The 14286-nt window shown below is 49.4% G+C and overlaps 1 protein-coding gene across 1 annotated transcript in view; it reads right to left on the minus strand.

Moving 5' to 3' along the window:
• Window positions 1-14286, minus strand: part of GRIK4 (glutamate ionotropic receptor kainate type subunit 4) — a 309408-nt gene that overhangs the window by 95055 nt on the left and 200067 nt on the right. Inside the window, exon 9 of the mRNA XM_057748949.1 lies at window positions 13878-13982. Coding sequence (XP_057604932.1) covers window positions 13878-13982 — 105 coding nt within the window. The remainder of the gene's footprint in view (window positions 1-13877; window positions 13983-14286) is intronic.

Consider the following 14286-nt stretch of genomic DNA (forward strand, 5'->3'; position numbering starts at 1 on the left):
TGTCTTGTTCCCCACATATGCCTAATGCCTAGTGTGGAATCAGTGCTTAGTAAATATCTGACAATAGTATTAATAAATTCCCCTTTGGAGCTCCAATTCCCTGGACAGTGCCTGGCCTAGAATGGGTGCTCAATAAATATCTGTGGAATTGAATTATGAAATTCCTTTGGGGAAGTCCCTTCTTTTCAGTCTTTAGTCATCTTACCCATAAAAGAAGGATCTAGCCTAGCCCCTTCCAGCTCAAACATGAATTCCTGAAAGTGCCAGGTGGATTTATATAGTGGTATAGTTTTTCAAAGGGCTTTGGAGCTGGGACTTCCCTGGTGGTGCAGTGGTTAAGAATCCACCTGCCAATGCAGGGGACACGGGTTTGTACCCTGGGCCGGGAAGATCCCACATGCCACGGAGCAACAAAGCCTGTACACCACAACTACTGAGCCTGGGCTCTAGAGCCCACGAGCCACAACTACTGAGCCTGCATGCTGCAACTAATGAAGCTCATGTGCCCAGAGCCTGTGCTCCGCAACAAGAGAAGCCACCGCAATGAGAATAAGAAGCCCACGCACCACAACGAAGAGTAGCCCCCACTCACCACAACTAGAGGAAGCCTGTGCATAGCAATGAAGACCCAACGCAGCCAATAAATACATAAATAAATTTTTTAAAAAAGGGGGGGCTTTGGGACAAAGCCAGGGAGAGACAGGCCTGAAAGGGACAACACAAAGAGGCCTCAGTAGGTGATTGTAAGAGGGCACTGGAAGCTCGGCTGCCCAGGCACGAAGATGAAGCAGGTGGCCACCATGAGAAGGATGCCAGGAAGGGCGCTCTCCCACCTGCCAGGAAACAGCTCTCTGAGCCCCTGGTCTGATGCCTGGCAACCTCCATTATAGAGCCTAGTCTGAGAGCTGGTGGACATGGAAATAAATATCAAAGTGTTAACCGGTTATTGTTCAATTCAACAGATGTTTATTGAGAACCCAGTCAGTTGTACACACTACTTATGGGCTGGCCAAAAAATTCGTTTGTGTTTTTCCCGTAAGATGTCACAGAAAAACCCAAACAAACTTTTTGGCCAACCCAATACAAAGGAATGGCCGATTTGATACAAGGGAAGAGAGCACTCTTCTACTCAGACCACACCGGAAACGCTGCATATTGTTCCAGGCACCACTCTTTCAGTGGAGCATAGACTAACTGGAGTGTGTTCCAAGCACATTGACCAGGAAGGTAAAGAGACTGAAATCACATTCTACAAGGAACAAGTACAGGCAGTCATGCAAAGGATGGACTAGATGTGTGGACCCAAGAAACAGAACTAAGGACAAAAGGAAGAGGCTTCAGAAAGAAAGAATTCCACCCAACAGATGGAGAAACTTTCTAATAATCAGAGCTTTCCAAGATGGAATATACTGTCCCTATAGGTAGTGAGTTCCCTGATCCTGGAGGCATTCAAGCACAGACTCAACTTCATGAAAACACATTCCCAAGAATCTAAGAATTTGATTAGAGCACTGGTCTAGAGCGCCTTTATTAATCCTTTTGGCCACAAGAGTGTGGGATCTAGATTCTACTTCTACATCAGGGAATCAGGAGCAAGGCCAGGGTATCAAGGGGCAGGTGAGGTCCTTGGACATCGTAAGAAAACAAGAGAACATGAGTATGGGGTAATGAATACAGAGAGGAAAGGCCACTGTAAGAAAACTTCAGCCATTCATAAGTTTGCTCATTTCTGGTCTTCTCTCCTGCTGAACTCACTACACTTGGTTCTCGTTATTCATGGTAGTTGTGTTCTATAAAGTTGCCACAAACACTGAATTATGGAGGCTGAATTATTTCTCCTAAGGGAAAAACAGGGTTAGGTTCCAGGTCAGCCTCTGGTCACAACAGTATCATCAATGAATGAACACATAACCTCGATTTATGTGTGTTTCTGCTGATAGACATCTTATTTAATACATACAGTTGGTTCATTAATATTGAACAATAGCACTAAATGGCATGCCTGAACAATGCCTTTCTACTGCATATATTTTTTCTGTAAGGCACATCACAGCTTTCATGCACTTGGAAGCATTAGATAGCACTTCAGCACTAAGTGCAGGAGTCATTTTAAACAGCAAAATCGCCACGAAAAAGCATAGAAATGTGAAAGATGTGACACTGCAGAGACTACAAAAAGGATACTTGTTTACAGTATGAGCCAAAAAGAAGAAGGCAGAGCATCGCCTTGTTGGACCCCTGCTGGGAACATGCTGGGCAACCCACTCAAATTTTTCACTGCTCTGCGCATGTCTGTGAAAGCACCATGAGCATTGCATTGGGATTACAAATAGATTTTCATCAGTAGGCCAATTTGCAAGTATGGAATCTGCAAATAATGAGGATCAACTGTACTCCTCTGCACTTGAATGTTTGTCTCTTGCCAAGATGTGCCCAGCCTTCCATCTCGAATCTCCAGCCTCTGGGATGTGAAGTGGAATTTGGTCTAGCCCTCACCACTCCTCCTGCCAAAGAGAGCAAACCGACAGGGGCTTTTTCCAGGGACTCTGGTGACAGATAAATATTGTCTAGTGAGGGAGTGGAGATCCATTCATCTCAATGGGCTCTGGCTAAATATGCCAATCCCCCGTGATTCTCTTAGGAATCTAATAGACTGTCCAACTAGCTTAGGCTTTCAGAAGTTAAATTTTCCTGAACACAGCAGTGAGGATGCACGCATCACCTTCTTTTTTTGGACAGAAGTACTGATTTTGATGATTTCTTTTACCTACACCTCAACTCCCTCTTTTTTTCTTGTATGGTCAAAAATCTCACAGACTCTATTCTAAACATTTTGGAAGATAAACTAGCCTAGGGTGAGTGCACGGCAGAGTCTGTAAACATGAAGACTCAGCTGCACAGCCCTCTCTCGCCTCTCAGAAGATGGAAGCTATTTCAAATTAGCTGCCGAGGAGAGAATTTATCAGAGAGCTCAGGCATACTCGAGATTTTTCATCTTACAAGAAAATTACTGCCCACAAACATGACATAGTCAGGGCATGGAGAGTGCCCAGCTTCATTTGTTAAGCTCGCTGGGTGAAGTGTCTTGAGGAAGCAGTTGTGCTAATAACACACAACTTTGAGTTCTGAGCAGCAGATGCCAATGGAAGTAATGGTTCTAATGAAGCATCTGGGCTGAAGGATGAAGCTGATCACCCCTCGTCCTCCAGGAGTCAGGAGAATGCTGGAGGGCAGGGGAAGATGCATCACTGAGCTTTCAGGGATGGACTGAGGATGGCCCATTGCTGCCCCTAGATGGATGCAGGCTGCAGGTGGGAGACGGTGTGTGACTGGGCCTCACCGTGCTCCGGGAAGATGGGGAGCTTTTAGTTGGGGGGTGTCAGCAGCTCTTGTCTGGGCAGTGCCATGTCAGGCAGGCCCTAGATGTGCTGGGGATTCTCCCAGGTATAGAGCTGTGACTTCCAGTTTTCATCTTCACACCCACCCAGAGCCACTGCAAAGTGGAACTGGTGATACCATCCCATGAGCGAGTGGAGGAACGACAGAGGTTAGGGATGGAGGAAGCAGAGGGAGGGGTGGGGGAGGGCCATGGGGAACCCATCCTGAAGCAGGGAGGGGCCAGGTGGCAGAATTTATTTTCACTGAGCCTGGCTGGCACGGGCTGGCTCTCGCAGCCCTCTTGCAGGGCTCTGGAGCTGCAGCAGGAGTGACCTGAGCACATGGCTCAGCCCTGCTTTGTCTCTCTGTCTGCCCTGAACCAGGCGAGAAGCAAGATCCCAGGAATACTACATGCAAAGGGAGAAATATGTGGACAGACATCTCCATGAGAGACAGCAGAACTAAAATTTGCATGATCCTCAAAGCACATCTACAAAAAATATTTCATTTTGTTCTCAAAATAATTTGATGATGCACATAAAGCAGATGCTGTGATGACCATCATTCCTGTTTTACTGAGGATGCAATCCAGGAACGGAATGCGGGGAGCTACGAGAGCTGGCCCGAGCCTTTCCACGTCCCCACGGTGCCTGCCCCGCACACAGCTCCTTCTCACCTCCCTGGATTTTCCCTTCCCCTTGGCTCGCCTGCCTGCACTCCTCACATTCCTGCCCTGGAACCTGCCCATGTCTCATCAGTGCTGACTGATGCGGGTTGCTTCCTGAGACTAAATTAGCAGCTCTCCCAGCCTTGAGCCGGCTGAAGAGGCGCAGGAGGCAGTCATTCAGAACTGGCAAACTTTCCCAGGCTGAGCTCAGGCAGGATGCGTGATGGGGCATATTACAAGAAATAGATTTCTAACACAGCCCTTTAAAACCCTGCTCCTCTGCCCAAAAGCAGTCCCCACCCCTGTTTGAAATTTTAAGTAGCTCTAATTTGTTTGCTGGCTGATGTGTGAATAAGCTTCTGCAGTCAGTGACTTTTCCATCAAAGCTGATAAGCAGGAAGTCCCTGTGCTTTGGGAGAAAGAACCAGAAGTCTGTGGTCCAGGGAAGCAGAAGGAGAGGAAGCCCCTGGTGACACCCTTCCACAGCCAGCTCATCTGCCCATTGTCTGTCAGTCATCCTGGGGGGTGGCCAGTAGAGCCAGATGCCCTCACAGGAGGAGGCACTTGATAGACTTTTAATTAACCAGAGGACTATTGCTGTTAGAGATCAGAAAGCAAATGGAAAGGGAGAAACGCATCAATGTTTGGAGGGAACTTCCACTCCAGTTTTCAAATTCCAGTTGCCAATGGGGAGGCTTGTCATGTGGAATTGCTCCCTTGGACAAATGGGGAACGGTGGCTTTTGAACACTCTCGTGACAAAATCCTCGGTCCCCAGGCTCCCCGCACACTCCCCAGGTCCCAGCCCAGAGCTCTGCACACCCCAGTCCCTCGTTCACTGGTGCATCCTTTCTCCTGCCCATGCTGAGCCCTATTCCCAGCTGGATGGTGCCCATCTGTACTCACGGAGTCCCCAAGCCTGGAGTGACAGCAGTGTGAGTACGCTCTAGTAGAGGCAGGCACAGGGAGCAGATAAAAGGAGTACTTGGGGGCTCCCTGAGGAAGGGGTCTCTGATCTGAGCTCTGGAGACACGAGCAGGAGTGGCCACGTGAGAAATGGGGTGAGGACACAGGAACTGGGCATGAGACAGCCTGGCGTGTTGTAGCATCACTGGGGCAGGGGGATGGCGTGGGAGGAGGCTCAAGGTAGGCAGGTCCCAGTGCATGACAGCCTTGCTGTGGAGCTGCCTTTTACCCTGAAAGCAAACAGGGACCATGATGGGTTTTCAGCCCAGGAATGATGTTCCCGTTGGCCTTCTCTGGTGGGAAAGTTGAACTTGATAATCTTTCAGGTCTCCTCCAGCCCTAAGAGTGTAGGATATTCTGTGAGATATTGTCAACTACTTTAAACCTTAGGCCAATCCACTTTCTCCCAGCTCCTTAATTAAAAGGAATAAGTGAGGACTTCCCTGGTGGTGCAGTGGTTAAGAATCTGCTTGCCAATGCAGGGGACACAGGTTCAATCCCTGGTCCAGGAAGATCCCACGTGCCGTGGAGCAACTAAGCCCGTGCACCACAACTACTGAGCCTGTGCACCACAACTACTGAAGCCCTCGTGCCTAGAGCCTGTGCTCTGCAAAAAGAGAAGCCACCGCAATGAGAAAACTGTGCACCGCAACGAAGAATAGCCCCTGCTCGCTGCAACTAGAGAAAGTCCATGCGCGGCAATGAAGACCCGACACAGCGAAAATAAGTAAATAAATAAATAAATAAAATTCTAAAACATAAATAAATAAAATAAAAGGAATAAGTGACTTCTTTGTAACCTTCAAAGCAGCCCCCAAACCACCAATCTCTTTCTCGCCTCCTGCCTCTGGGGAACCTGCTGCCTCAGAATTTCCTCACCAAAAGCCAAGCCACCGCGATGGCCCACCAAGCAGCCGCCCGGCCGGCCCTCTCTCGTGAGCTCCGTCCCCCAGCCAGGGAGCTGGCACGCAAGGCTCCTGATTTCCAGCAATCAAGCCCTGCTCCTGCATCTGAGCCAGGACCCACAAAGGCAGCTCCAAAGGATCTGCATATCCATGGTAAACTTCCTGTTCGGATTGAAACTGTGTTCGACAGGAGCAATCATGGCACTCTCCCAGCAGCCTGCCCCACTGGCAACCTGTCTGAGCCTTAACGGCTGTTCTCATTAGCGCAGGTGGGACTGAGCTGTCCCAGAGGCTCGTGCTAAGAGGGGTGCGGGACAGGGCACAGATGCCGGGGGTGGGTGACATGTCCATGGAGAGGGTGTCTCTCTCCTCACTGTTTCCCCAATGCCACGTGCAGGCAACAGCACCACAGACCATCATCTGGCAGTGTGTTTTTAGGATTTTCTATTCTTTGCTTTTCAAGTGGGAGAAGCGATCTGGAGGGGGAACAGACCCCAGCAGGTCGGCTAAAGTTGCCATCAAAGCAGCAGAAGACACTTCCTGGTGTTTTGGCTGAGAGGGTCATGATGAGAAGTGTAGCTGTCTTTACACTACTCAGTGGTGCAGCCGAAGCAAGCTCTATGGCCACAAACACTGGACCATCCCACCCAGACCTCCGCAGAAAGGGGGCAGACGTGCCTGTGTGGGGGCTTCTGTCAGGGAGGAGGGCAGCATGGGAGATCAAAGAGAGGCATCCTGTCCTCCCAGCAACTGGTGGGACCTGCAGGAACTTTGGGAAGTTGGAGATGGAGTCCCCAAACCTTGCAGAAGACCCTGCATCCCTGAACCCTTGGCTTGCAGGAGTGACTCACAAAAGCCACCTTGTCCATCTTCCTGCCTCTGGTTGAAACTGCACTCAAGTCATTCCAGGAAATCAGGCCCTTGGAAAGCTGAGTTTGTATCAGCTTTGGAAAACAAAATATGGCTGTCAGTTCACAATGCTTTTTATTCGCCCACCCCTGGCCAGCTCTGCCAATCTCCATCTCCATGGGAACAGAGTTAAACGGACCCATGGTACTGGAAAAGGTGGCTCAGGGCTGGTTTCTATGAAAAATTCATGTGAAAATAACCCTGTGTATTTTGGAAGCGGGGGTTAGGGGGTGGGGGCAAGAGGGGTAATTAACAGACTCCAAGGCCCAGAGTTCAGAATGAATCAGAAATTTGAAGACTGGGACTTCCCTGGGGCCGCAGTGGTTAAGAATCCGCCTGCCAATGCAGGAGACATGGGATCAATCCCCGGTCTGGGAAGATCCCCCACACCGCAGAGCAGCTAAGCCCGTGCGCCACAACTCCTGAGCCTGTGCTCTAGAGCCCGTGAGCCACAACTACTGAAACCCACGAGCCTAGAGCCAGTGCACTGCAATGAAGACTAGCCCCCTCTCGCTGCAACTAGAGAAAGCCTTCGAGCAGCAATGAAGACCCCATGCAGCCAACAAATAAATAAATAAATTTATAAAAAAAAATTTGAAGACTAATTCCAGTAAGCAAGTTAATGTGGTGAGGAAGGTGAAAGTCCCCAGTGCTCTCAGTTCTACGTCATTTTGCCCCATCTGGAGCCTGGTCCCCCGCTTTGGGCCTTGAGTTTTAATAGAGCCCCCAAAACCAAAAAGCATTCATGGTGAGAGATTTGTCAGCTGTGTTGCACTGGGAACAGCTGTGGGCTGCTGTTTGGGGAAGGAAAAAAAAATCAGAGAGGCAGAACAACTCAAGCACTGGACAGTGATGCCTGACTGCAATTTTTGCCTTTCCCCAAAGATTAGGAGCTCTGGAAGGAGCCATGACTCATTTATTTTGCATTTCCAGCCCTTGACACGAAGTAGTTGCTCAAAAAAATTTTATGCTAAGTTTCAGGAGAGAATGAATGAATGACAGGAAGTCAAACTATTTTTAAATATTTGAAGAGCTGGTAAAAAAGAAAAAAAAAAAGAGAAAGCTGATGATCCTGGGCTGCTTAATGGAGCAGCACTAGAGGCAGGTTTTGACTCAGGGTCTGGAAGATTCTGGAATGTGCCCCTGGGGAGGCGGTAAATTCCCCAGCCCAGGATGCACTCAAGGAGAGGCTGTGTGGCTGTTTTCCTCAGGGATGCGTGGAAAACATTCTTGCATTGGGTTGGAAGATTAGACCAGAGGTCTCAAAGGTCTCCTCCAGCATGTTCTGGGCAATTCTGCCGAGTGGAAAGACCAGGGACTTTGAAAACAGCTAGACCTGGACTCAGTTGTTAAGTCTGGCACTCACTAGCTGAATGGATGAGGACCATGACTCTCAGTTTCTTTACTTGCATGGTTGATAAAAAGACGAGCAATTTTAAGTGCACCCAGCACAGTGCATCTTGTAGGAGACAACCAATAAATGGTAGCCAGGCTTATTATGTCAGCAGAGCCAGCTTTCTCTCTAACCACAGACAAGCAGAAGAGAGTGCTATGCAAATCTAGTTTCAATAATCCTTGAGCATAGTAGTCAGGCCAGATGTTGAGGGGTTACCATCCTCATTGCACCGAGGAAGAAAGTTGAGGTACTCTGTTGCGATATACAGTGAGCCAGTGGAAAAGTTTCCATTTGCATCTTTGGCTGGAGATAACCACCCCCCCAACCCCCCAACACACACTCCCGGCCTCATTCCTCCCTTTCCCGAAGGCTTAGTTAGAGCCTGTTAAGCCATTTCCGATCCTCAGATAAAAGGTGTGCTCATCTTATTACAGCCCTAACAAAGTCACTAGGGGCCTGCTCAGCACCTCTGATCTTTAAACCAAGTTAAAATGAAGGAAATTAAGGGCCCTCTAAAGCTGTGCTTCTTTTTTTTTCCCCTCGCATCTTTCAAATCTGATTTCTCGCAAATTAGGAAAGGAGATTATACTATTCCAATGCCACCCAGGACATCTTTTGCAGGATGGGGAGGGAGAATATGGGATGGAGATGGGATATCTCACACAGGCAAAAACTGGGGGCTGGAGCCAGCAAACCTGGTCCAGGTTCAGAAAGGTCACTTTTAGGACACTGTAGAGAACATTTTCCCCCAAACAGGCTCCAGTCGAAGCTCCACAGAATTGCAAGATGGAAAACCCTCTCCAAACAGAATCAAAACAGTAATTTTTTAATGGTAAAAAATAACTCTAAATTCTAAAAGACTATTTTTAAAATGGTAATAATCCCTTAATCAGCCACTGGCAGGGAATGTGGTATTTGGTTCAGACATTTTACCAATTACAACCCACTGGGTCCCTGCATGGTGCTTTCTAAATAATCAAATCCAGCTCTTAGTAGTCACTCGCCCAGACAGGAAGAGAAAGAACAAAACTAAATCCAAATGAGAAGATGCCATGACTAAAGAAAGCCCAGCCCAGCAGGTCACCAGAACCAGGCGCTGTCTTGGTTTGGAGCAGGTGCAGCAAGGTGTTTTGATTTGGGGGCTTAGGGATCCCAGGAAAGTGAGAAAAGGCAGGAAGGGGAGACCCGTGAGCATGGGCTTGGGAGTTGGACAAGCCTGAGTGTGAATTTCAGCTCTGTCCAGAGTCCTTGCTACTTGTGGACTTGGGCCAAGTTCCCTACCATCCCTAAGCTTCAGTTTCCTCACTTGTGAAATGGGAGTTTATCCACCTTGAAGGACTGCCCTCCAGATCAAAAGTGACCTGTGCAAAGCGCTCATGTGGTGTCTGGTACACAACACGTCCTCAAGAGATGTTATTTCCCTGCTCCTTGTCACTGTCCCCTCCCCTGCCAGCATCACCTTGGATGGAACTGGGAGAATATTAGAGCAGTGATGCTGACATTCTTCCTACCCTGGAAGAGAAGCCCAATCAATTATCAGTCTCCAAACCATTTCTTCATCCTGTAATAAGCAGGGGAAGGACACCTGTCAAGAGGCAAAGATTGGGTTGGTGATTGGAATAGGAACTGGGGCCCAGAGCTGCAGAGCTACATCTGTGCCCATGATCCAGCTTGTGGAGTTTTCACTGCTACTCACGGGACGTGAGCCAGACAGGCAAGCAGCAGGACGATCACCAGATTTGTTTAAGAAAAATGGATAATAAAGAGGATGATTGTGATTCAATTCATAAGTGTAATCAAGGATGTGTGTCTCTTAGGGTAGCTGAAGGTCAAATACACCATCCTCTTTAATGGTCACTTCCGCAGCAGATTCCATTCAACTTAGCTCAGAAAGATGGGGGTGGGACGCAGGGAGGTCAAGAAGAAATTCTGTGCATAATAGAATATTTGGCAAAGGATAGCCTGTGGACCACCAGCATGATAATCATCTATCTGGGTGCTAGTTAAGAAGATGCAGGGACTTCCCTGGTGGCACAGCAGATAAGAATCCACCTGCCAATGCAGGGGACACGGGTCTGAGCCCTGGTCCGGGAAGATCCCACATGCTGCGGAGCAACTAAGCCGTGAGCCCGCGCGCCTAAAGCCCAGGCTCCGCAATGAAGAGGAACTCCTGCTCTCCGCAAATAGAGAAAGCCTGTGCACAGCAACGAAGACCCAATGCAGCCAAAAATAAATAATTAATTAAAAAAAAGAAAAAAAGAAGATGCAGATTCCTGCATCAGTAAAAATGCTCCCAGTTTTACTAACTCAATTTATAGCTGTAGGGCTTAGGAACATACATTTTAAGACAAGCACCACTGGCCATTCTTGCACACTCCTGGGTTTGAGAAGCCTTACCCTCCACCAATCATGTGTGCTGGGAAGGAGGGGCAGCAGCTGCTGTGTAGGATGCCTCGGAGCAGAATCTCTTGCTGTAATGGGCTGGGGCTGAGGGATGGGTGCGGGTGGCTGGCAGTTTTGTTTCCTAAAGACTCAGGCAGCTGGGAAGGCCAGCCTGAGTGGCGGCTGATGGAGAAGCAGAGGTGAGGTGAAGAGATGCTCCGAGCCTAACGAGCTGTTCTGCAAGTGGAGGGTGGGATCGGGGCCACCGGCCAACTCTGCCACTGCAAGTGTCGCCTGAAGGAAGTGGGCTCTTCCCAGGGAGCATGAGGAAGCAGGGCCGAAGGCCAAGGGGAGTTTTTCAAAGCCTGAGCCTGGGCTTTCTATGGAGTGGGTCTGGGCTTGGTGTGCGAGATGTTCCCCTAACTACTGCTTCTCCCCATCATCTCTCCATCCCCTCCTTTTCCTGAGCCTGTTTTACTTTTCCGGTAGCACTCACCTCCACTGATGTATTAGATAGCATTTGTTTGCCTGTCTGCCCCCCACTGGAATACAGGCTCCACAGAAGCAGACACTAAGCCGATTTTTCACCTCTGTCTAGAAGGCAGCCTGGCACATTATAGGCATTCAGAATATATATATTGAAAAAATGAATAAATGTTCTTTACTTCACATCCCCCTCTGGGCCTCGGGAAGTCTGCCTGACAATTTTCCTACAGGCAGGCGGCTTCATTGGTTTTGGGAATTATGAGCCCAAGGGCACGATTTGAGTTTAATAACTCAAACTGCACTTATTTTTTCCGTGTCAGCCTCTCCCGCCAGACTGTGGGCTCTCTGGGTGCAGGGACTGCACCTTTTCCAGTCTTGCTTTCTTCATGCCCAGCATGGTGCCCGGCACACAGGATGGGCTCAGTATGTGATTTGTTACATACATGAAATGACCGTTTTGTGATCCTCCATCCTGTAGTTTCTGGCCACCTACCTAACCCCACCCCCCCCCAACCCCATTTGGGAAGTTATGAAAAACGGTTGCTTCAAGATCACGCAGCTCCAGCCCTGAGCTATGAGGAGTCGTTAACGTAGCTCCTTTATTGGTCTGGGACTCCTGTCTTTTACTTTGTTTTCCAAGAAGGGGGACCCGGCCTCGTGGCCCAGCATAATCACCGTCTCCCAGAAGGAACTCCTCTGGATCCCACGAGAAGGGCTGAATCGGGGCCCCTCCAACACAGGGACGAGTGGAAGGATGCAGATGTGACAGCCCTCCCAGCTCAGCCCCGTGTGTCACCTGGATCACCTTGGGTGCCTGATGACGCATCAGTTCTTGGGCCCTCTGGTTGCTCCACCCGATCAGACCCTTGTGGGGTGGAGTCTAAAAAATCTGCATTTTTAACAAATCACCAAGATGATTCTGACACATATATCTTAACCACATAATGGGTAAGACCTTGGGCTTTAGAGTCAGAGGTACTTGAGTTCAAAATCAGCCGCCATTACTGCATTGTTCAAGGCCAAATCAGTCAGTCTCCTGGAGCCTCAATTTCCTCACTTGTAAAATGGGAATTAATAAAATGTAACTACTTTGTAGGACTAAAGGAGAAAATACAAATGACACACTTCATGTGGTAAATGGCCCATGGTAAGAGCTTAATAAGTTAAAGATAACGACGATGGTGGTGGGGAAGATGGTGGTGGTGGTGAAGATGATGGTGATGGTGGTGAAGATGATGGTGATGGTGGTAGTGGTGGAGATGGTGGTGGTGGTGGTGGTGAAGGTGGTGGTGGTGGTGAAGATGATGGTGATGGTGGTGGTGGTGGTAAAGATGGTGGTGGTGGTGGTGGTGATGGTGGTGGTGGTGGTGATGGTGGTGGTGGTGGTGAAGATGATGGTGATGGTGGTGGTGGTGAAGATGGTGGTGGTGGTGGTGGTGGTGATGGTGGTGGTGGTGGTGATGGTGGTGGTGGTGGTGAAGATGGTGGTGGTGGTGAAGATGATGGTGATGGTGGTGGTGGTGAAGATGGTGGTGGTGGTGGTGGTGATGGTGGTGGTGGTGGTGGTGGTGGTGGTGATGGTGGTGGTGGTGGTGAAGATGATGGTGATGGTGGTGGTGGTGAAGATGGTGGTGGTGGTGGTGGTGATGGTGGTGGTGGTGGTGGTGAAGATGGTGGTGGTGGTGATGTGATGGTGATGGTGGTGAAGATGATGGTGATGATGGTGGTGAAGATGATGGTGATGATGGTGGTGGTGGTGAAGATGGTGGTGGTGGTGGTGGTGATGGTGGTGGTGGTGGTGGTGAAGATGGTGGTGGTGGTGATGTGATGGTGATGGTGGTGAAGATGATGGTGATGATGGTGGTGAAGATGATGGTGATGATGGTGGTGGTGGTGAAGAAGATGATGATTCTTCATAATCTCCTAGAAAGGGGATTCTGCGACCCCTTCAGTGGTACATTTCCTTGGTCAGCCACTCTGATAGTTAGGAGGCTCTTCAATATGTCTGCTTCCTGCTCTAATTAGTGCATCGTTTCCTACTTCTAAGGCTTTTTAAGGTTGGAGAAAGCATACACTAAGAGTAAAGAGTTGATGAGGAGGTTGGGAGATTTTCAGAGAGGCACTTGGAGTGACTGCCAGAATCCCTGTTTCCTCTGATGTAAGAGAATCAGAGGAAAGGAGAGTGAGAAGGTTAATGGAGGAGCACGAGAAAGGAGGGGGGAGTTGAAAAGAGCTCCAGGGGACAAAGCATCCCTGACCTGACGGAGTGGACAGGGAGCAGCCAAGGGGTGTGATTGGCATTGCAGGGGGGTGGGGATGGGTTGGTCAGAAAAGAGCTGACAGGAGAGAACTGAACACTGAAGGGATTCTTCAACCCCCATGGGATCTGATCTGTACATAACCAGCAAGCAACCTGCAATCTAACACTGGCTCCAGGATTAGGGTGAGATTCAGAGAGAAAAATAATCAAATAGTGGAAAGGTCTGGGAATTCCCTCCTTATATGGTACCCCCCCCCCCGCCACGTCTCTCCCCTCCCCCCCATAAAGCACGGTTGCCTCCCTCTTGGTATCTTGCTGGGGCTGCAGCCCCTGACCCACACTGGCTGATCCTGGTGCAGGAAGGGGGGAAGCCAGGACTTGCCAGGAGTCTTGCACTGGACACAGCCTGTTGCTCTTGGGGACGATTGAGAGCAGGAGGCCATCCTGAGTGCCAAGGAGAAATGGGCTGGGGACAGAGAAAGGAACAAGGGGGAGGGACCTGCCACCATGGCAGCCGGGCGAGGCTTACCTGCCGGAAACCATTCCTTGTGAACTGTAAGATTTTCAAGGCATAGTTGGACCTCTGGCCTTTGCTGTTGAATTCGATGTGGCCGGTGAGACCTTCCAATTCTACCTGTCCAAGAGAGAGTGAGTTACAGCACCAAATAGGCCCCGCTTTCCACGTGGCCCCACGCAAGCATTCCACTGTGATAGTTAAGGATGCCCAAGAGAGGGGAAGCCATCAAGATCCATTCTCCTGTCCAACTCTGGGCCACAGGAGCTTGAGACTATGCAAGTGATGTCTCTGGAATCAATTCAGATTTGGCCGGGGCTGGAGGAAGAAAGGATGCCCCACACTCAATGACCTCACAGTTGCTGCATAAACCAATTCAATGCTGAGATGCTAGCTTGAGCTCAGATCCCCTGAACTCCTCCTC

This window comes from Hippopotamus amphibius, chromosome 9 (genome assembly GCF_030028045.1).
Source record: "Hippopotamus amphibius kiboko isolate mHipAmp2 chromosome 9, mHipAmp2.hap2, whole genome shotgun sequence".
In the NCBI taxonomy this organism is placed as follows: Eukaryota; Metazoa; Chordata; class Mammalia; order Artiodactyla; family Hippopotamidae; genus Hippopotamus; species Hippopotamus amphibius.